The 24040-nt window shown below is 39.9% G+C and overlaps 1 protein-coding gene across 1 annotated transcript in view; it reads right to left on the bottom strand.

Annotated features, from left to right (window-relative positions):
• LOC124555345 (WD repeat-containing protein 6) overlaps positions 1-24040 on the bottom strand; it is a 292678-nt gene that overhangs the window by 194407 nt on the left and 74231 nt on the right. Inside the window, exons 3-4 of the mRNA XM_047129225.1 lie at positions 21780-21951; positions 3602-3769 (exon numbers count right to left, since the gene is read on the bottom strand). Coding sequence (XP_046985181.1) covers positions 3602-3769; positions 21780-21951 — 340 coding nt within the window. The remainder of the gene's footprint in view (positions 1-3601; positions 3770-21779; positions 21952-24040) is intronic.

Consider the following 24040-nt stretch of genomic DNA (forward strand, 5'->3'; position numbering starts at 1 on the left):
GTAGTGAGTGCTCCTATATAAACCAGTAGTTGTAACCCTTCCATAGTTGTGTTTTCATTTATTTTGTTGTGTATGATTGTGTTGATAGTTTTTATTGTTGTTTCGACTTGTGGGTTATTTGGCGGTCTATGCAAGAATGGTCTAATGTCTGTATTTGTGTCTTTGTATTCTATATATGTCAGCTGAAATTTTTCTTCTATATCTAACATGTGTGTCACTTCATGTTCTATTTGTGCTTGTTCTGGTGGCTGTCTTAAGATTTCGTTTTCCTCTGACTGTTTAATTTTTGCATGTTGTTCTTTGTTTGTTTGCCCTGAGATGTTTGAGTCCATTACTGTATTTTCTTCTTCTTCTGATTGCACATTATTTTGTTCCAGTATTTGTTATACTTGTTGTCTGATGTTTTCTAATTCTGACTGGGGTATCCTGTTATTTTTTATTATTACACAGATCTGATCAGCTAGTCGTTCTGTTAAAAATTTTAATTCTGGGTATCTGGCAATAAATGTTGTGTATACTTGTGATCTGTATCCAGTTGTGTTGGTTCCTAGGTTTGTTGCTTGGTAATAACAGAACATGAGGTGTCGATTAACTTCATCTGACCATCTCATCCTCTGTCTTTGTTTTCCTTCTAGGGTGGTTGCAGGAAGCATATCCTGCAAAACACCTCTATTTGGATTTGAATCATTTTCCAGTTGCCTAGCAGTGTCGTTACCATTGTGGGCGAGCATAGGGTTCAAGCGTCGTCCCCGACCATGACGGCGCTTGTCCGAGGCTTCTTTAGTTCTGTCCTGAACCAACTAATCACACTAAAGGGGGGTTAGCCCTATTAGTGGTTTGTTCTTCTCATCGCCTTTTACGACTGGCAGAACATACCGGAGGCCTATTCTTTTCCCGGGCCTCCACGGGAATTATTATTATTATTATTATTATTATTAACGTTATTATTATTAGCACCAACAGAATTCCATATAGGTGAGGATGCCAAAAACAACACATTACTTTTTTGTTTTATTAATTAATCATCTTCATTTAAACTTATGCCTAATGAACTAGGATTTCCTTGCTATATACATGTATTGTTAAGTTACATTGCAGAAACCTGTATCTTTAGCAATGCATTATTAAAAACACAATTATGTGGAGGTAATTCATTGTACTGAATGCATAATGTGACTGCTTTAGACACACATGACAGCAGGTTTTCAGTAAGCAATAAATAAATAAATAAATTTCTTCATTACAACTGAAGGAACTAATGTGTAACATCATGTCATCCCAAGAAACCACTTCTACATCGATTGTAAGTTGGATTTCACCAAAAATATGAAGGCTTACTGAAAATTAATGCCTCTGAATTTTTTATGTGAAAACCCTTAAAACCTTTCAAAAAAACAAATGTTACTAACATTCTACATCTTTATTCTTCATCTCCACATATTTTCAGGCCTCTGCCACTAGAGGGCTCCAAATTATAACGTGTAACATGAGAATATGTAATGTAACTATGATGGTGCAGGAGAAACAGCATGCTGTAATTGAGTTTCAAATTAGAAGAGTTCATCTACACATGGGGAACCCTCTCATTCAGCATGACAATGCCAGACCACACACAAGACTTGTGGCATCTGCAACAGTCTGATGCCTTGGGTCCACTGTTGTCAATCTTCATCCATACAGTCCCGACTTAGCCCCATCTGATTTTCATCTGTTTCCAAAACTTAAAGAACACCTTCAAGGACTTCACTTTGATAGTGGTGAAGTGATGCAATCAGAGGTGAGGTTGTGGCTCCATCAATAAAGTCAACCATTCATGACTATATCCACAAACCGGTCTCTCATATGGAGAAATGTGTTTGTTCCCCATGACTATGTTTACTTAATACAAAAAAAGGTAGACTTTTCAATTAAGTACCCATGTAATTCGGCTCAAATTCCACCCACACTCACCTTAAAAAGAAATGCAATACTACATAAGCATGTTACATGTTACAATTTTCTGTGCACTGCCTGTAAAAGGAGGCATTTTATGTTGTGTCCTTACATTTGGATTAATGTATAATTCATTGCTCTCTAATTCTTCTACTGTGCCAACTAGAATACTGCACACTTCACTTTTGAAGTGGCCCCAGACAGAGAAGTTCAGATGACTGAAGTCAGGTGATTTTTTGTGGCCAAGGCACAGGAACTGCTCAGTCTATCCTCCTAGGACCATATAAACACTTTAGATGTTATCTTACACTAACGACAAAATGTGCAAGTAACCAATCATGCATGTACAACATTTTCCATTCTTGTGCAAAGGGGACACCCTCAAGCAGTACTGAAAGATCACATTGCAGAATATGAAAGTAACCCTGTCCATTAAGTTTTCTTGAAAGTATGTGTGACCCAATGAGACAATTACCTAGTACCCCAAAACACACATTTAATGAAAAATGTACCGATGTGGTGATTCCTGAACAGCATGCAGGTCTACGTCACTTCAAAAATGAGTATTATTTATAAAAATTAAATACACCATCACCTGTGAATCCCCACTTTGTCTGTAAATAAAATGTTACAATGGTTGACTGCAGTCTGTTGTTGAATACACTGACAAAAAAATCATCGAAGGACAATGTCTGTTTCACTGAGATATTCATATCATTGGATGGTGTACGAGTATACTGAATTATGATGTGAAATTCTCCATACAGTAGTGTGGATTAGTACAGGCATCTGTGCAGTTATTATCCTCGATGATATCCCTGACAAAAGTTCAATTTCAAGTGTAATGTGTGCAGGTCTTCCTGCTCCCCTGCCAGATACAAAGTTCTACTTTTGTCAGACATGCTGATGAATCCCTATAAGTGTGCTCTTTCAGTGTGTCTTTGTTCAGGGTATTTTTGTCAATACCAACATGCAGTTTCTTATGCAGTGCCATCAGCACTGCCATACATCAAATGCATGTCTGCATACTCTTTTTGCTGTAACGTTCCATTGTGATTACACCTGACATTGTTCAGACAAGGGAAGTGACTGCTATGAATACGCACTGTATCTATCCTGTCTGTCCTGTACATAATGTTGGATTACAACTAAACCTTTTGGCAAATCTCTAAACAACATCACATTATGGATTGTTTCTTGTGCACAATGAGGAAAGAATAACTATGTTTAGAATAAATGAAGTCAGTGGGACTTGTATACACAAGTTCACCACTATCCTGAAAATGGCTCATTTGAAGACCAATGTTTACTGGAATGTGTTCGCATCCACATTACATAATTTTACCCATGTCAGTTTTTGGTAACAATTATGTTACACCCTGTATACACAAAACAGATTACGAAATTCCTAAAACAGGCAACAGATTATCAATGTTTTTACAGCAGTTCTGTGGGTATCACAAAAACTTGGAAATGTTCTGATCTTATAGTAATATTTATTGGAGAACTCAAATCAATGTTAATTAAACATAAGACTAGGCATATGCCTAATAGCTATACTATGTTCAGCAGAGTTCTGAAACAGAAGTACACAGAACCTCACTAAAACAAATTTACTCGAGTATAATGAGAATACAGTCAAAATAATATTTGTCATGGAAAAGGATACACAAGACAGTTTAACTTGCAAGAAACTTTAGCAAGTTGCTCTGGTTCATTCATCTTCCAGAGTGAAATGACATTATCTGCAGTAAGAATGGCAAATTTTCTTCCACATTCCAACCAATGAAGTTCAATGATCCACTCATCAACATGACATCTGATTTTGTTAAGGATTCTGGGGACAAATAAAGAGATATTTTTTGAATAACATTAAAAATCAGTCATAATGTATGGTACAGAATTTTATGTTACCATATATATATTTTCAAAATATAAATAATGCATACTTTGATTAAAATAACTTTCTACATCTATACCTACAGCCATACTCTTCAAACCATTGTAAAGTGCATTGCAGAGGGTACTTTTCATATTACCAGGCATTATGGCTTCTTCGTGTTTCATTCATCTGTGGAGCATGGGAAGGATGACTGTTTAACACACTGGAGACCAAGGCTGAGCACAGCTTGGTCCACAACTTTGTGTTAAACAGACCACACCTGATTACAGGTCGGACCCTAACGCACTGCTTTCCAGGCGGGAAGGAGCGCCAGTCCCCGGCACGAATCCGCCCGGCAGATTTGTGTCGAGGTCCAGTGAGCCAGCCAGTCTGTGGATGGTTTTTAGGCAGTTTTCCATCTGCCATGGTGAATGCGGGCTGGTTTCCCTTATTCCGCCTCAACTACACTATGTCGGCGAATGCTGCGCAAACAAGTTCTCCACGTACGCATATACCACCATTACTCTACCATGCAAACATAGGGGTTACACTCGTCTGGTGTGAGACGTTCCCTGGGGAGTCCACCAGGGGCCGAACTGCACAATAACCCTGGGTTCGGTGTGGGGCGGTGGAGGGGTGAAGTGGACTGCGATAGTCGTCATGAGGTTGCAGACCACTGCAGCTTCAGCAGGGATGGAGCCTCTCCGTCGTTTCTAGGTCCCCGGTTAACATAACATAACATAGGTTGGGCCACAATTTTCTCAATGCTTGAATCACCTGTTGCTCGGAAACTGGACTCATTTTGTATGAGAACCATGTACGGACATCTCCAACCTGCCCCTTGACTGTTGCTAAATTCTGTTATCAATTTCTAAAATTATTTCAAAAGAAACATTAGCGAACATAACAGCTGCTGTCGTGAATGGCTGAGCCAACATGATCGTACCAAGTTTAAGGGCAAGCCATCCTCCAACTCTATGTTTTTTGTGGGTTTAACATGTTCAGTATGTTCTGCACCTACATCGAAATCTACAGCTGTACTCCAAAAACCACCTTCTGGTACAAAGCAGAGGGTACTTTGTGTACAATAACCATTTTACTCCCCTTCTCTGTTACATGCACGAATGGGACATGGGTATCAGAATGTCTGTCACTATGCATCAGCGTAAGATGGCATTTCTCTGGTTTTATTGCCATAGTCATTTTGTGATGCAAATGTAGAAATAATACGTTGTGGGCTAGTACTCAAGGTGCAACAAGTGGGCATACTGAAATTATAACACCAGGCCCTTCTATGAAAACATGTTGAAAGTGACACTGTACTTGGATGTGTTAGCACTGTGACTATATGTTTTACTCTTGATCAGCCCCTAATGCAGTCAATACTGACAATACACACTGAAAGGTCAGTAAACATTTGTTAGCCATCCCAACATTTGTTGCCCATTCTCATGTATCAGCCTGGGACATGTCATATGCTACTGCAATGCAGCAGTGCTACACAGTTACTGTTGGAGTACTAATTAGTCTTCATATTTTGTTGTCCCTGTTAATACATATTGATAAACCAATCATCATACTAGACTAAATGGGCCCACTCTATGGAAAGGACAAACAAAATTTTACTTAAAAAAAAAATCAACATTTTTCCACAGAAATGTATGACAGGCAGTATTTTTATGAGCTTACTATGGCTACACATTGCAACAATGAAATTGCCAATGTCTGCCAAAAAATCAGAGAAAATTCATTTGATACCTGGTTTATATGAAAAACTCAGTTTTCCAAGTCTGAATCACAAACATTTTGCAAAAATGTCTAATGGACATGGATACTCTCCTCTATATAGCTGTCAAAATTTACAATTACATTGTGAACAAATAGAAGAACTCATCACTCATAAGTATATGTCAATAAAATTGTAATTATTTATGAATTTTTAACATTACCTATGTATGTATGTACGCATAAATACAGATTGAATATAATAGAGGGAAACATTCCACGTGGGAAAAATATATCTAAAAACAAAGATGATGTGACTTACCAAACAAAAGTGCTGGCAGGTTGATAGACACACAAACATACACACAAAATTCAAGCTTTCACAACCAATGGTTGCTTCATCAGGAAAGAGGGAAGGAGAGGGAAAGACGAAAGGATGTGGGTTTTAAGGGAGAGGGTAAGGAGTCATTCCAATCCCGGGAGCGGAAAGACTTACCTTAGGGGGAAAAAAGGACAGGCATACACTCGCGCACACACACACACACACACATATCCATCCGCACATACACAGACACAAGCAGACATTTGTAATGGCCTTTACAAATGTCTGCTTGTGTCTGTGTATGTGTGGATGGATATGTATGTGTGTGCGAGCGTATACCTGTCCTTTTTTTCCCCCTAAGGCAGGGCTTAACAACTGGCTGGTTTTGAGTGCGAGTACTCGCGTCTGCTCAGGCACGTGCTCGCGAGCAGCTGCAAGGACGCAGAGTAGGGAGGGAGGGGAAATGCGCGTGCACGTTTGAATAGGGCCGCAGCGTGCCTATTGAATTCGCACCGACTGTGTAACGTTTGAAGTACTACGATCAGCTCTTAACAGTCACTTAGCTGATTAAGAATCATGTGAAGTCGCCGTTGTGTACCCCTAACCATGCTTTCGCAGTTCAACCCCCATTGGGAGGAATTGTATCTGTTTACTGAAAAAGATGGTGTTGCAAAATGTTTAGTATGTCACAAAACACAATTCTTTTACGAAATTTAATTTGCAGTGACATTATATGTCGTACCACGCAAAAGACTACGGACATGGAAAATGTGATTGACCAGATCGTGCACAGGAAGTTATTAAACTTAAAAGGAAGCTATCCAAATAAGATCTGGACAATGAAGAAAAATCAACTGATGCAGCTCTCAGAGTGGGTTACAAAATTGCTTTGCTTTTAGCAAAATCCCTGTGCCCCTTAACTGATGGCGATTTAATAAAAGAATGTTTGGTAGTTGCAGCGGAACATTTGTGTCCATCTCAAGTTGAACAGTTTCGGATTGTGCCATTATCTAACATGACCATTATGCGTCGCATACAGGACATGGCAGACAACGTCCAGAGCCAGCTTGCAAATATCTGTAAAGATTTTATGGCGTATTCTCTAGCTCTGGACGAAAGTGTTGATATCACTGGAACAGCGCAGCTTGCCATATTTATTAGAGGTGTTAATAGAGATCTTCAGGTGAGGGAGGAGCTCCTCGATGTAGTAGCCATGAAGAACACTACAACCGGAGGTGATATTTTAAGTAGTGTTGAAAATATAGGATTGTCATGGAATTCTTTAGTTTCAGTGTCTACAGATGGTAGAGGCATACACTAAGCTAATAAAATTATGTGGCACGTGTACATTCTCCTTTATTTGTTTCATTTGTCGCAGTAATAATTCGTGAGTGATATCCCTGCAGGTGGCCGCGGATTTACATCGACTGGCAGCAGCTGTTGTGTACCCCACGTGACTCTCCCCACTCTCTGCTCTGGTCCGGTAGTGGGGGTAGCGTGCTTGCGCTGCTCCGTGCTCGCGTCTTGCTGCTCACAGCTTGCTCCGCAAGCACATATGTTGTGAAGCCCTGCCCTAAGGTAAGTCTTTCCACTACCGGGATTGGAATGACTCCTTACCCTCTCCCTTAAAACCCACATCCTTTTGTCTTTCCCTCTCCTTCCCTCTTTCCTGATGAAGCAACCGTTGGTTGCAAAAGCTTGAATTTTGTGTGTATGTTTGTGTTTGTTTGTGTGTCTATCAACCTGCCAGCGCTTTCGTTTGGTAAGTCATATCATCTTTGTTTTTAGATATAAATACAGATTGAAGTATATATGCTAATCTCATTTCCTAAAGCATGTATATAAGATTATTTTTGCATTGACTGACTATTCCCTTGGTTCTTGGTTCTTGGTTGAATACTTTATACATTATGAATATGAAAAAAAAACAAGACACTGACATTGGCATAACAGCTGAAATAATATATATAAAATAATAAGTATTGTAGAATATTACACCAGTGTTGTCTTTTGTTTCCATTCACAATGATTTTTTTTCATTGTATAAATGTAAACTAGTAGAGTATATGGCTACGAAGTCTTTCGCGACGTATTTCCTGAGTAACATTAGTTTCCTCTACGGGGAGGACATAGCGCGCAGCGTTCGTCACCTGGAGAAGCTGCGCCTGAAACAGTCTCAGTTGCTGAGCAATCTGGCTTTTTTACAATGCTGTCGTGACAAGGAGGTAGTACCGAAGTTTGCAGTCGTCAAACACCACATCAGAAGCACTGCAGCAAACAAAATTTTACGAAAGACCAGCCATGCTATTGTGAAGGAGAGGATACGTCATACCAGGTATGAACTAGACATGAATGCTCGCCTGTTATTTAGTTGCCATTTATTTCTGGCCGAAGTCCTCTCACCATTGGACTGGGAATGGGTGGATATGACTTTGGCGGCACACCAACGAGCCAATTTAAGCAGGACTACGGCGAAACAGGCCGATAAATTTGAGCGGCTTAACCGTGATCAAGGAACTACTGAGTCCAACGGCATTCACCGCACTGTTATCAACTTCTCTGACAAGGAACTTGATGAAGCTACCATCTCGGCTCTCAGTAAAGGATTGAACTTTGCCCCAGCTCCACGTAAGTTACCGGTGGTTGAGATCATTAGTGGAGTGGAACAAGCAGTTCGTCATCTTCCTCAAGAAGCAGCGGATGACGTAAGGCTTGCTACTAGCCGGATTTTAGCGACATCCAAGCCGCCTAAGTCAAACATCAGCAGAGAGGAGAGACAAGGACTGAAATTGTTGCAGAAGGATGAAGATCTAGTTGTTTTACCTGCTGACAAGTGGAACGCCACGGTAATCCTCAATGCTACAGATTACCATAAGAAAGTTGGATTATTACTGGAGGACAGCACATACCGGGTTCTCAGACGGGATCCCTCATTGGCGCTCAGCAGGAAGACAGGGGAGCTACTAAAAAACTCTGGCCTCTCCGACGAACTGGTGAAGAACTTACGGCCGAGAGCACCTAGGCCACCAAGACTGTACGGTTTGCCAAAGGTTCATAAGGAGAACGTCCCGTTGAGACCGATTGTTAGCGCTATTGGCTCTCCTACGTACAAGCTTGCAAAGCACTTAACTAAATTGTTGGCACCTATAGTTGGTCACTGCCCACATCATATTAAAAATTCAAAAATGTTTGTTGATATCATAAAACAGATGAAGATAGGCCCAAGTGATATCATGGTCAGCCTCGACGTGGTTTCTCTGTTCACCAAAGTACCTGTGGATGACACATTACAATTGTTGTCTGCTCATTTCTCCTCAGAAATTTTGAAGTTGTTCCGGCATACCTTGACGACCACTTATTTTTTATACAGTGGAAATTATTATGAAATGACGGATGGAACAGCCATGGGTTCGCCACTGTCACCAGCAATAGCGAATTTTTTCATGGAGGACTTTGAAGAACGAGCCCTGAGCAGTGCTCACCTCCGTCCATCATGCTTCTACAGATACGTCGACGATACTTTTTTAATCTGGCCACACGGCAGCGACACGCTGCAGCAGTTCGTCGAACATCTGAATGGTGTACATCCAAACATAAAATTTACATTAGAGTTAGAGAAGGAAGGGAAGTTACCCTTTTTTAGATGTGTTGGTAGAGCGAAAGTCGGATGGACGACTGGGCCATTCTGTGTACAGGAAGCCAACCCATACAGACTTATATCTGCATAGCCATAGCTTCCATCATCCGTCTCAGAAGAGAGCTGTGCTGAATACTTTAGTACACAGAGCCAGGACTATTTCCGACGAGGACCACCTCGGTCCCGAGATCAACCATTTGACGACTGTTTTCAAGAGGAATGGTTATTCTGCCGGTGAAATTAAATCAGTATTGTCCAAGAAAGTAAGACACGATGCCGGCCACATACAAGAAGAGGACCAACACATAGCGCGGCTTCCTTTTTGCGGTGCTACAATGAGCAAGATAGCCAGAGTCCTGAAGAGGCAAGGAATAAAACCAGTTTTCCGACCACCTAGGAAAATTAAGGAAATGTTGAGACCAGTCAAAGATAGTCTCGGCTTAAGAGTGCCGGGAATTTATACTATTCCTTGCGAATGCGGCGAGAATTACATGGGCCAGTCTGTAAGAACCGTTGCCGACCGCTGCATCGAGCACCAACGCCACCTGAAATACAGGTATTTGGAAAAATCAGCGGTGGCTGAACATAGCCTGCTTAACAAGCATAAGATTTTATTTGAAGAAACCAGAGTAATAGCCCACACATCGAATTACTGGGACTCTGTGATCCGGGAAGCAGTCGAAATTAGACTTAGCGATAACAACTTTAATAGAGACAATGGCTATGCACTTAGCAACACTTGGAAGAGTGCACTGGATAAAGAAAAATCGCAGAGAAAAACTTCTCGCACTTTACCTCCTGATTTAAGGGATGGCGCTGCAAGCAACGCGGGATAGCAACTACATCTATGGAAGTAGAGGGCACCACTTCGCTACGCGCCATATCGCTGACGTATTCCAGCCAATAAGAAGCCGTCATTTGCATATAAAAGTGGGAACCTCGCTAGTTCACGACAGTCAGTTTTAGCCCTGACGACGACCATGGAGGTAGTGGTCGAAAGCTTGGAGATTTATCCTGATTTGACGCGGCATGTACACCGAGAAATTTTTACTTAGTAGAGTATATAGTAATACAAATAAAACATGACTTACAGGTCAGATCTCATCTGATTCAATCTAATGAACCTCAACCTGGAATCTGTCAGTGCATTCCTCTTTAAATTACTGCTGGATATGTTACAGTTATGACTGTTTCCAGTGACTAATTGTCAGACATGTAGTGAAACAATGATAGGCACTTGCATTTCTTCATAAGTAATACATCATATAGGTTTATACTGAGGGTCAAAAGCTATGCCTGCACCAAGCATTCATCTTCTGCATCCTATACTGCATTTTACAACACTATTCTAGCATTGCAAATCAGCTGCATACAGAAACACCACTTGCAAGAAACCTCACAAATCTTTATTTTTACCCATCAATATATAATAAATAATAATGACTCTGTAACACTCCTCTGGGATGTACTCACAGTTACTTTTCCATTTGATAATTCCTCCCCATTAAGAACAACATGCTGAAGTCTATCTTTAAGAAGTCTCCAATCAAACCTGAAAGCTCAATATCATATTCTGTTCAGTAGATGACAGTGAGGCACCCTATCAAACATCCTGACATCAATAAAAATTGCATCAATCTTGGTGCCACTATTTAGTGTCTTCTAGACCTTGTGGACAAACATGAAAAACCAGATTTCAGAAGTTTGCTCTTTCCAGAATCTATGTTGATTCCTACAATGGAGATTTGAAAACTGAAATGAAACTATATGGTTCCAGAGACCTTTTCACATCTCAAACATCTATGATGTGTGTATATATACAGACTGAAGCAATGAACAAAAATTTGTACTGCGGCTGCCCTCTAGGCAGATGTGCTAACCACTATGCCACCCTGACACAGTGGCTTTGAAAAACTGGAAAACCCTCTGGCAGTAGCAGCAATTTAACCCAGGCCTACATCATCTATATACATACTCTGAAAGCGACCAATATGGTGCATGATGGGGGTACCTTGTACCATTATGATCATTCCATTTCTTGTTCAACATGCAAATGGAGCAAGAGAAAATAACTGTCTATATACTGCCACACAAGCCAAAATTTCCATTACCTTGTATCTGTGTTCCTTACACAAAATGTACATTGGCAGTAGTAGTATAGCTCTGCAGTAAGCTGCAAATCTTAATTGTCTAAATTTTCTCAATGGTGTTTCAAGAAAAGAACATCGTCTTCCCTCCAAAGATTCCCATTTGAATTCATGAAGCATCTCTGTAATACACGCTCACTGATCAAACATACTGGTAACAAATCTAGCAGCATACCTCTGAGATGCTTTGAGGTCATCCTCTAATTGGATCTAGTGGTGATTCCCAACACTCGAGCAGCTCTCAAGAATGAGTCGCATAAGTGTTTTATACCTGGATCCTTTATAGATGAGCTACACTTTCCTAAAGGCCTCCTGATAAACCAAAGTTTGTTGTTCAAGAGTGCTATCATGTATTTCATTACCTGATGGTAACAAACAATAGGTAGCATCAGCTGATTACGTACACAAGTTGTTAGATAGAAGTGATCACATGTCACAGCTGTGTCCTGGTCTGCACAGTACCACAAACATTCATGGCAATGACTTCAAGTTACTGTCATTGCTTGTACCTACCACCAAAGTTCCAATGAAATTCCGCACATAAGGCTTCACAGAGAACTCTCCCTCATTAGGGCTATGTCTCCTCAAACCTTCAGAAAAATTTACTATGATCACTGTCATACATCTGACTGGCCGAAGTCTTCATCTCTCCAGTTGAATTATTTGTTAGCTACTTTCATTGCTATTGCTTAATGCTTTTCTCCCCATATTAAAAGAAACACACAGTCATCAATAATGTCCATTTCTAAAATCATTCCTGAGTAAACTCAAGTAATGTTTAGACTACAGATATCAACAAAATTCCATGTCTTATTGTATCATAAATTTTACTTTAATGAAGATGTTACACCATATATATTATTAGTTTATTATCTATTTTTAGTATTATTATATATAGTGTAAAACTGACAAGTCTCCTATGTCACAATCTTTGATTGTATAAGGCATGTTATATGATGATAAAAATGGAAATGGAAATGGGTCACCTACCGGACATTATCATTGAGAAATGGGACAGCCTTCGTTCAGGTCCCTTGTGAAACATTTCTGCTGATTTATCTATGCTTTTTGCCATGCTAAGATCAACTGCAAGCTAGGGAACTACATCTAATCGACTGATTCAGATGAAAACTCCTTTGTAAAGTATAATGTAAAATATTATTTAGTAAAAGTAATTATCAGACTTATCGAGGAATTTCTCTAACCCTTAAAAAACCACACATGTACACACCACATATACTCTGCTAGCCAAGTAGCTACTTTTGGGTGTAATGCACTAATGATCTATTAAAGAAGACCTCCACAATTTTTCATCCAGAAACACACCACACAATCCTCTGAGCCTCTAGTATAAGCTCTCCATCCAGCTCCAAACAAGAGGACAATAACTGAGTGTGGGAATAATAGCGTAAAATAATAATCATGCTTCCTCAGCATGTGTGAGCCCAGCTGCCTTGATCAAATCAGCCAGCCATATAAAGGAACAGAGGATGGTCTCTGAACCAAGGTAACAGGTATCATTCATGCAGACATGAACTATTTGCAACTGCGTGCTCCATGCAATAGGCAAAATGTCATATCCATTGTTAAGATGTAAGGTAAAAGCCATGAAGCCAGGTACCCACATTTGTCATTCACACAAACATACAGTGTTTGTACAAAAAGTATTTGGGAAAGTTTGGGAAAAATAAGTTTATTTGGGATATTGCTACAATGCCTAAAAATTCTTCAAAGTACAGCCCTTGAGTGTTAACAAACTTTTGCTAGGAGCTTTACCTTGACTTGGAGGCTCCCTGATAGGCAGATTCAGGAAGGTCCTTAAGGATACACATGCAAGCTTCTTTGATGACACTTAGGATTCCATGGTGGTGACCTCTGAGGGAGGATTTCACTTCTGGGCATACGCAATAGTCTGCTGGTGCCAAGTTGGGACTGTAAGAGGGTTGGAGAATTGTTCATGATGCCATTTACTGTCACGTAGTTGGTAACCTTGGAGCATGTGGGGCTGCGTGCACTGTCGTGATGCAGTTTCCAATTTTCAGCAATGACTGGTCTCACCCTGTTGTCCCTTTTCTTCAGTCCTCTTAGTATTTCCAGGTAAAATGCATCATTCACTGTCTGCCCCTCAGGTACAAATTCATAGTGGACCACCCCTTGATGTCCAAGAAAACAATGAGCATGGCTTTCACTCTGGATTTGCTCCTTTGAGCCTTTTCTGGATGAGCTGATGTGGTAATTTGCCATTTGGAACTTTGCCGCTTTGTTTCTGGGTCACATTTGAATATCCAAGTTTCTCTCATGATTATGTCCAAAAAGCTGGGATCTTCTTCAGCACACTGCAGAGGGTCTTCACAAGCGCACACACACACACCCCTGCTTTTGATCATCCGTCAAGACCTTTGGGACAAGTTTAGTGCATATCTTTCACATAGCCAAATCTTCAGTGACAATGGAGTGCCGTGTCATTTTATCAATGCCAAATGCTTCTGCAACCATGTACACATTTAACCGATGGTCTGAATTCAGTACTTCATGCACACATTGCACACTGTCATTGGTTCTTGATGTCGACAGCCATCCAGTATGTGCCTTATCTTCCACACACTCTCTGAGCCATCTTTGGAGAGCTTGTGCCTCTTAAAAACTGCAGTATGTGACATGCTTTCATCCTTTAACACTTGCTGAATCATGTCCAACGTCTCCATACCCAATTTCCCCAGTACAACACAAAATTTAATGATGTATCACTGCTCAGTCATTCGCTGCATTTTGCGCTTGTGCCAAGTAACTAGACAGTGTTCCACTAAAAATGTGATTCCGTGTAAACGAATGCTCACAGGCAACTGGTACCTGGCATGTGTCGGAAGTCACACCCCTCTGCCATCACTGAGCATGCACAGTGTGAAGTGCTGTAACAAACAGTCATGTCAAAAAAAACATTCCCAATACTTTTTATGCAGACTCTGTATGTGACTCCTTCATTGTCCAACACTCACTCTTGGGTGCATACATATCAGCCAGGTCATCTGCACGAGAAGACAGTCACATCAGTGACCCAGGTAAAGCCAGAGTTGTCATATTCTTCACTCCACATACCATAATGCTGCCACAGCCCAGTGGAGCAAACTGATACCTCTCCACCATGGCTAGCACAACTTCAACCTGGACACTGGTGAATCCTCCTCCTCACCACCACCACCACCACCCACCACCACCACCACCACCACCACCACATCCGTACAATAAAGACAGTCCATATCCATCCACCATACAACTATACAATAACATGAAAGAAGATATGAAATTATACAATCAAAGTCTAACTGAAAACTACAGTGGCACAACTATAACAAGAGATCAAACTGCATGACAGTGGACTGAAGAAGATGGAAATTTTGGAAATTTGTGGTAAGGTCTTAAGGGACCAAACTGCTGAGGTCATCAGACCCTAAGCCTACACACTACTTAATCTAACCTAAACTAACTTATGCTATGGACAACACGCACACCCCTGCCCGAGGAAGGACTCGAACCTCCGATGAGGGGGAGCCACACGGACCGTGACAAGGCGCCCTAGACCGCGCGGCTACCCTGCACGGCTGAAGAAGATGCAAAGCCACATTACTTAAACACAAACTACAAAGAATGGATGAAAACAAGAAAATAAGAATAGGCCCTTGTGCATTTTAGACAAATAAAGCTATCTCATAAAAGTAAAAATGAAAGCTATTACGTAAGCACCTAGTATTAATGTGATGTGTACAGGCCAATAATTTAATGTTGGCTGTTTTGTAGGTATTGTTCAGCTTTTTCAGATACAGAATGGTGTGTCTAGCAAACATAATATTGCATCTAATACAGCAGTCAAATGACACAGGCCAGATAAAAGAAAAGTACTGGTTAGAAATCATGTAACCACTATTTTGTGGCTGCTAACTTCAAGATCATGTACCAATCAGAAGAAAACCTTAGCCTTTATCCAAAACCTACATTACACTTACAACCATTATAAAAGCAAACAATGTTGTGAGTCCAGTGAATTTTTCTCAACAGACTCCAATGGCAGACTCTACATCAGTAGTGCAGAGCATCATGGAGAGGTATACTGTTGAAATCCCAAGTTTAGTATATGCACAGGTGTGACAATGTCACTATACAAAACATTCAACGTGAATACTTCACAGACCGATGGTTACCCAATAGTAGCTGGGGAACAGTATCCCATGAGAAGAAAACAAACTCACCATGTGAGTCAGTCTATGGGAAACAAAGAGTCTGAACCCACATAGAGACAGGCATGAGAGCAAAACAGCATGTGGCTGGTGTGGACGGCTAATGGCTAAGCACTCAGCAACAACTGAAAGTACGGAGTGCAATGCGAGGCCCGCAGTCATTGAGCTCTGGGTAACTACTGGCTCAACTGGCCTACTACCACCGACAGGTAAATACCTCCACCAATGTGTCTGCCCATGCTACACATCACAAGCACATGGCAGGTTTCTGCACCGTCCCACTGCACTACCTATGCCAACTCATCTGCCTTCATTGTGATGACCACTAGTGGGGATACTAAACCGAGAGTGTATGTTTCAGGAAGAATCAAGCAACATATCACTTCCTTCCACATACATCTTGCAAAATGATCATTATGAGAAAACTACAGAAAATAGAGATCATGCAGTGGTCTAATGACAATCATCTGTTAAGACAGTCTAAAGCAGTCTAAACCTACAGATTTAAACTGCTTTAAACTGCCTTAACAGACATGGCATAATAATTGTCTAACAACATTTAGCACTGTACTTGAGAATGGAATAAAAGCCAAACTCTAGACAGTACAAAAGATAAATACAGTAACACACAGTCAAATGGCAGTTTACTCTTTTAAAAAGTTTTAACAATGTGTTTGCATACATCAACACAGTTATATATTTTGCTGCATATAAACAACCAATATGTATGTACAAGAGGCATTTGAAAAGTCCATGCAAAAACAAAAACTACTAACGTGTTTGGGGTAAACCCTTTTTTATTTTTTGACATAGTCTCCTTTTAGACTTATACACTTCATCCAACACTGTTCTAATTTGTTGATCCCTTCCTAATAATAGGAACTGTCCAAGTCTGCAAAATAGCTATTAGTTGCTGCAATCACCTCCTCATTTGAATAAAAATCTTTGTCCCGCCAGCCATTTCTTCAAATTGTGGAACAAACAGTAGTCCAAGGGAGCCAAGTCTGGAGAATAGGGGGGGATTGTGAAATGAGTTTGAATCCTATTTCCATTAATTTTGCAACCACAACTGCTGAGGTGTGTGCTGGAGTATTGTTGTGATGGAAAAGGACTTTTCTGCGGCCCAATCACGCGTTTTTCTTGCAGCTTGGTTTTCAAACGGTCCAATAACGATGAATAATATGCACCTGTAATAGTTTTACCCCTTTCCAGATAGTCAATGAGGATTATCCCTTGCAAATCCCAAAAGACAGTCACCATAACCTTTCCAGCTGAAGGACTGGTCTTCACCTTTTTTGGCGCAGCTTCTCCCTTGGTAACCCATTGTTTAGATTGTTGTTTGATCTTGGGAGTATAGTAATGTATAGTAATGTATCCATGTTTCATCCACAGTGACAAAATGACACTTAAAGTCCTGCAGATTCTTCCTGAACAGCTGCAAACCATCCTTGCAACACTTCACACGATTCCGTTTCTGGTCAAACGTGAGCAATCGTGGAACCCATCTTGTGGATAGCTTTGTCATGTCCAAATGATTATGCAAAATATTATGTACCTGTTCATTCAAGATGCCCACAGCACTAGCAATCTCACGCACTTTACCTCTTCTGTCATCCACCACCATATCATGGATTTTATCAATGATTTCTGGAGTCGTAACCTCCACAGGGCGTCCAGAACGTTCAGCATCACTTGTGCCCACATGGCCACTCCGAAAATTTTAAAACCACTTATAGACTGTTCTAATCAAAGGTGCAGAGTCACCATAATGTTTAACAAGCTTCTCTTTAGTCTCCTGAGGTGTCTTGCCTTACATAAAGTAATGTTTAATCACCACACGAATTTCTTCTTCGTCCATTTTTTGACAATCGACTTCCTTGATTCACACGAATGCCAAACACAAAGGAATAGACCAATATGGCTCAAACTTGGTGTGCATTCTGCAAAGTTGCTATGTTAATCTTTGCTTTTATTAACTAGGTTTTCATTTAAATATAATGTCCTTAAATACGAATCAGCTACAGATTTCAATGCTGGGCCATCAACAAGTGTCAGCATGCGAGCCATTCAGTGGAAGATCATCAATACTGGCTTTCACAGCCGAATGCCCACTCGTGTACTGACATAAAGCTTTACGCCTCCCCTGGGCCCATCAACATCAAAACTGGAGACTGTTGATGACTGCAAAAATGTTGCCTGGTCAGACAAGCCTCATTTCAAATTGTATCAAGTGGATGGACGTGTACGGGTATGGAGACAACCTCATGAATCTATGGAACCTGCATGACAGCAGGGGATTGTTCAAGCCAGTGGGGGCTCTGTAATGGTGTGGGGCATGTGCAGTTAGAGTGATATTGGACCCCTAATACATTTAGATATGACTCTGACAGGTGACATGTATGTAAGCATCCTGTCTGGATCACCTGCATCCATTCATGTCCACTGTGCATTCTGACAGACTTGGGCAATTCCAGCAGGACAATGTGACACCCCCCATGTCCAGAATTGCTACAGAGTGACTCCAGGAACACTCTCCTGAGTTTAAAAACTTCCACTGGCCACCAAATTCCCCAGGCACGAACATTATTGAGGATATCTGTGATGCCTTGCAACGTGCTGTTCAGAAGAGATCTCCACCTCCTCGTACTCTTATGGATTTATGGCCCTGCAGGATTCATGGTGTCGATTCCCTCCAACATTACTTCAGACATTAGCTGAGTCCATGCCATGTTGTGTTGCGGCACTTCTGCATGCTCACAGGGACCCTACATGATATTAGGCAGGAGTACCAGTTTCTTTGTCTCTTCAGTGTATTTTATTAATGTGGTCATTTCTGTCTACATAGGTGAGAATGAACAAAATACTTTTGTGTTCGGAGGAGAAAGTTGGTGATTGACATTTCATGTAAAGATCTTGTCACTCCTTTGTTTTAATGATTGCCAGCTGATCTTAGATATCATACCTGTGACATTTTATACCTTATTATGCAATAATAAAAATGAGCTGCCCTTCTTCAAACTTTATGGATATGCTCCATCTGTTCTATCTGGTAAGGATACCATACTGCACAGCAGTACTTCAGAAGACGATGGACAGGCATAGTGTATGCAGCCTCTTCAGTAGATTTTCTGCATCTTACAAGTGTTCTGCCAACAAAATGAACTCTTTGGTTTGCTTTCCCCACAATACCCTCTATGTGATGGCACCAGTTTAAGGTGTTTGTAATTGAAATCTTTGGATACATAATTGAACCTACAAGCTTTAAATTTATAAAATGTATCACATAACTGAACTTAACAGATTTTTTAATACTTATGTTCAGTATTTCACACTTTTTATTGTTTAGGTGTCAGTTGCCACTTTTCACACTACGTAGATATCTTGTCTAAATCATTTTGCAATTTGTTTTTAACTTCTGAAGACTTTACTTGATAGTTAATGACAGCATTAGATGCAAACAATCTAAGAGGGCTGCTCAGGTTGTCTCCTAAGTCGTTCACATGGATCAAGGACAGTAGAGAGCCTGTAATACTTCTTTGGTGGACTCCAGATATCACTTCTGTTTCACCAGAGGACTTATACCAATTGCTGTGAGCTGTAACCTTTCTGACAGTAAATCACAAATCCAGTTCCACAACTCAGACACAGGAGCAAATCCCATGACAGAGTGTACAATACTAGTCAGAAAAGTAAAGGAGGGCAATTGAGGGAGGTATGCCTTACTGACACAAAGCAAACACGATCTAACACCACATAAGACATGTGTATATATCTGTAATATTTGTACCTATAGTTAATAATAGCATATTTTATTTGCAGAAAAGCTTTTGTGTCTTCTTGGAAAAGGTACAGAAAACAAATGGGGAAATTTTGGTGTCATATTCCAAGTAATAATTCCTTTTAATAATTCCTTTTCCATGTGATCTTGATGCAATCCACAAAATTGTATGTCGCATTTCATTCATAGCAGTGCTGTAGCAGCCTTTGACTGTGGCTGCAATTTTCCACCGTAAGTTTTTGTGCTGTCAGGTTTACAAAGTCATTTTAGCAGTATCAGGCCATGACAATGTAGCCACACTTGTATATATGTGTGCACATCAATTATGTTTACCAAATAAAGTTTATTATTCTTAATATCACAAAAAATTTCACAGGCTGGTGATAAACTCTACATATTTAAGTGAACTTAAGCTTAGCTCAAGCCTCCAAATAGATGTGGGGAAAAATACTGTAGAAATAAAATAGCTGTAGAAGACAGACAAAACACACAGCTAAAATTAATTGAGGTCAAACTCCACATCAACATAAATAAATGGTAGTCTAACTGACACACAGTGCAATAACAGTAAGTGCCAATACATGACAAGAATAATCAAAAGTCTCCACTGGCAAACTAAGTCAAAAATCAGACTCAGTGCGAATAACTAAAAGGCAAATTGTCTTAATTCACAAAAATACAAGTCCTGATGAACAACCGGCAGAAATAAAAAAAAAGTTCTGTGCACTGCAGAATATCTCTAAGGTCCCACTGAACTGATACAAAATATTTCAAAGAGTCACGACTGATGATGCAACAATTGGTATCGCTGTAAAGCGTGTGGCCACATCACTGCTGAAACTAGCATAGGTCTTGCGTCTGCCAGTTTGTCCCGACCAATAAGAAAGAGTACCACCACCCTCTTAGGTCCTCAGTGCACCCCTCCCTGGAAAATCCAAGCCTCTGCATCACTTAATGACTTCATGCTATCACCAGACTCTCTTACAACATTTTATATACAAATGTAATTGAAAATCTGTGTGTGCAATTAGATGTATGCTAAAAATCTAAACAAAACTGGAATCTTACACTTAATTCTATGAGCAGTAGTTTGCCCACAAATTAATTTTTACAAAATTGCAAATCTTAGCAGCAGTCATCAAAACAGTTTATGATCTCTATACCTTCACTAATCCAGTATATATAAATAAATACAAATGTGTAAGGCACCTCTGTCTAACAAGAATTTGCCTACTCTTTCCACTGCTGCAATCAGAATTAACAAAACTCTAATAATTTTGAATTATGGACAAAACTTAGTTGATTTATAAACAATTAAAAATGACAAAAATGTAAATCTTACAAACTAAATGTCATAGGTGATGTGTAATCTCATCTGGCAACATACAGTGTCATGCTATTACTGTAGCTGTCTTGGATAAAATGACATGCCAATTTTAATTAAAAGTTCAGTTGAAATGCCTCTCACAGGTTAATTAATTACACTATGAAACATGTGACTAGTGCAGTCAATGTGCATTGATAAGTGATAGAAATTGATAGTAAATGATATTAATTATTTATTGGATTTCAGTTAAACAAATCTTCTCAGCACTATATTTTTCCACACCCATTATCTCGAGTGTGTATCTGCATATCAACAGAATCATCTTCACTACCTCTTTAACATGACATATTGTGCTTTTCTGTATCTATAATTGCTTGCCCTGCACATGTGCAAATGTGAACAATATAAATCTACCCTTTGTGCACACCTCCGGGTGGAACTGACATCATGTCCAGAGCATTCAAATCTGACAGGAGGACATGCAGGCTCCTAGCCTCACTGCTCTGCCCTGTCATGCCATGCCACCTTTGCATGCTGCTGGACACCCATTAGAGGCATGCTCACCTGGCTTTTGCAATCCAGAATGCACGCTCCAGATGTAGCCTCCAAGCAAAATTAATCATGTTTCAGTCTTTTTTATGTGCTTACAATTGATCAACACCTTAATTATAATGGTGAACCCCACCATTAATTTCCCCATTATTAATTTGGATAGAAATTGCAATAACAGTAATAATACAAATATGGCTGAAATATATATGCATACAAATCCACTAAAATCCTATTAGAGTACTCACTCTTTAAAATTCAGGTTTAAGTGAAGAAAAACAACTTGTCTTCCACCAAAAATAGCAATTCTTTCATCTGACTGTGGAGCTATACCGTGAATCCTCTGTCCATGGAAGACTGAACAATTTAATAAACATTCTGAGGTCTCTGCATTATATATACTGAACCACGGTCCAGTTCCTGCAACATAAAAGTCATAAAAGATCAGGATACAGAAGTAAAAATATGGAAAACACTGGCACTGTTGCTTATTTTACTAAACTTGCCAAACAAGCAAACAGAAGACACAGATATATCAATACGTTTCACATAGCCAACATACAGTGAGAGCGTCTGCAGCAAGAAACTTGGTGTTATCTCAAGCCTGTCACATGAACTTCTGTGTTGGGCAAACATAAGCCGCATGGCAGCAGACACTCTTCCAGCTGATATTATGTGACTTAGTCTCTACAACTGAACTAAAGAGCTAGTAGTGCTGAGGCTTACATCCAGTACAATCACTATTGCATATGAATTTTTATCTGGAACTATGACTTACATTAATTCCTATCAAGAACTATTTTTGCTTGTTTCCATAGACTAATGGACAATTTTAATCTGTTGTTACAGAAGTTCATTTGCATTCAATAAATGTTGTTGGTCTTAAAGTGAAGGTAATAACACAGGCAATGAGGTGGTTCCAGTTTGGAACACCAATTGCTACCATGGATGCAAAATTCTTTGAGCTTTGACAGGAACAATTAAACCAGCATCAGGAATTGGGTCAAATATTTAACTAGTTCAATGCTGCAGAAGTCACAGGTACTACCAGCCCTCTTGTCATTTCAGTCATTTAACCAGTCTCAGAAAAACTGAGAAGTATATCAGAAACGTCTCATGTTGCACTATCTGGCAAGTGATATCAAATGGCCAGATTGTTCATGGGACTTTCTGTTGTCTGTAAATCCACAGTTATATTCCTGGTTCAAAAGTTAACCCCATTATCTGATACATCCAGGTTAATGTTGTCTGACCTATTCCCTTTACCATCTGATCAATTTTTCAACAAAATACATGTGGTAGTGGCACAGCTGGAATTCTTACAACCCCATACATCAGATGCTATAAATTATGCTTCTTTTATTGTGGATTTGCATGGGTTGAGTCAAAAATTCAGTTCTTCACATATGTGTGTGTGTGTGTGTGTGTGTGTGTGTGTGTGAGAGAGAGAGGGGGGGGGGGGGGGGGGGGAGTAAATCATACACAAAAAGTTTAACATGTGAAGTAATGTGAGTCACTTAGTCCTACATAAGGAGGTTTGGTCAGAACCTTTAAGACAGTCAAACTCCTGCCAAGCTGATGTGCTGCAAATTCCTAGTGCTGTTGGAATATTGCACACAGTGCAACAAACTTTTTCAGCACACTTTGACATTTCTCATGCTGCCCAGAGCTGTAGCAACAGAGTGCAGTGGATTTATTTAACAGACTCTAAAGTGTTCCACAAGTTCCATTCAGTGACAGCCCACCAGACTGCTCTGCAGACCCACGGCAGTACCATGCATTGTTCACGGCGATACACTTTGTTTCCAAGGTGCCCAGACCGTTTTCCCTTGTATGCCGGACAGGAATGTCCACATTATGATGATTCAGTTTGTTAGTTTCATGTTCCATGGATCATGTTGCATGATAAATTGTAATAGCGCGGAATGAGTCATTTTACATTCACATCGCAAATTAATTTGTAAACGTGGCTACATGCTAAACATTTTATGGGCTGTTTTCTTTTTTGTTTTGTACAGATGTGAGTTAGCAATTTCTGTGCACCACCTATTATACATTAGAATAACAGAAATTATTCTATGGAACAAGACGAGTTGTCAAGGAGAAACTTTTTAGTTTGTTTTCAAGTTTTACTCTGCTGTTTGTCAGACATTTTATATCACTCGGAAAGTGATCAAAATTTTTAGTTGCAGCAGTTTGTACCCCTTTTGTGCTAAATAAAACCTTAATGTGGAGTAATGAAAATCATTTTTCCTTCTGGCATTGTAATCATGTACATCATTGCTCTTTTTGAATTGTAGTGGATTATTTACAATAAATTTCATGAGGGAATAAATATACTGTGAAGCAGTAATCAGAATGCACAACTCCTTACACAGATGTCTACAAGATGATTATGGGTGAGAACCACATATTATTCTTACAGCATGTTTTTGAGCAATGAAGATTTACTTTCTTAAATATGAGTTACTCCAGAACATTTTTCAATATGACATTATTGAATGAAAAT

Source organism: Schistocerca americana, chromosome X, assembly GCF_021461395.2.
Source record: "Schistocerca americana isolate TAMUIC-IGC-003095 chromosome X, iqSchAmer2.1, whole genome shotgun sequence".
Lineage (NCBI taxonomy): Eukaryota > Metazoa > Arthropoda > Insecta > Orthoptera > Acrididae > Schistocerca > Schistocerca americana.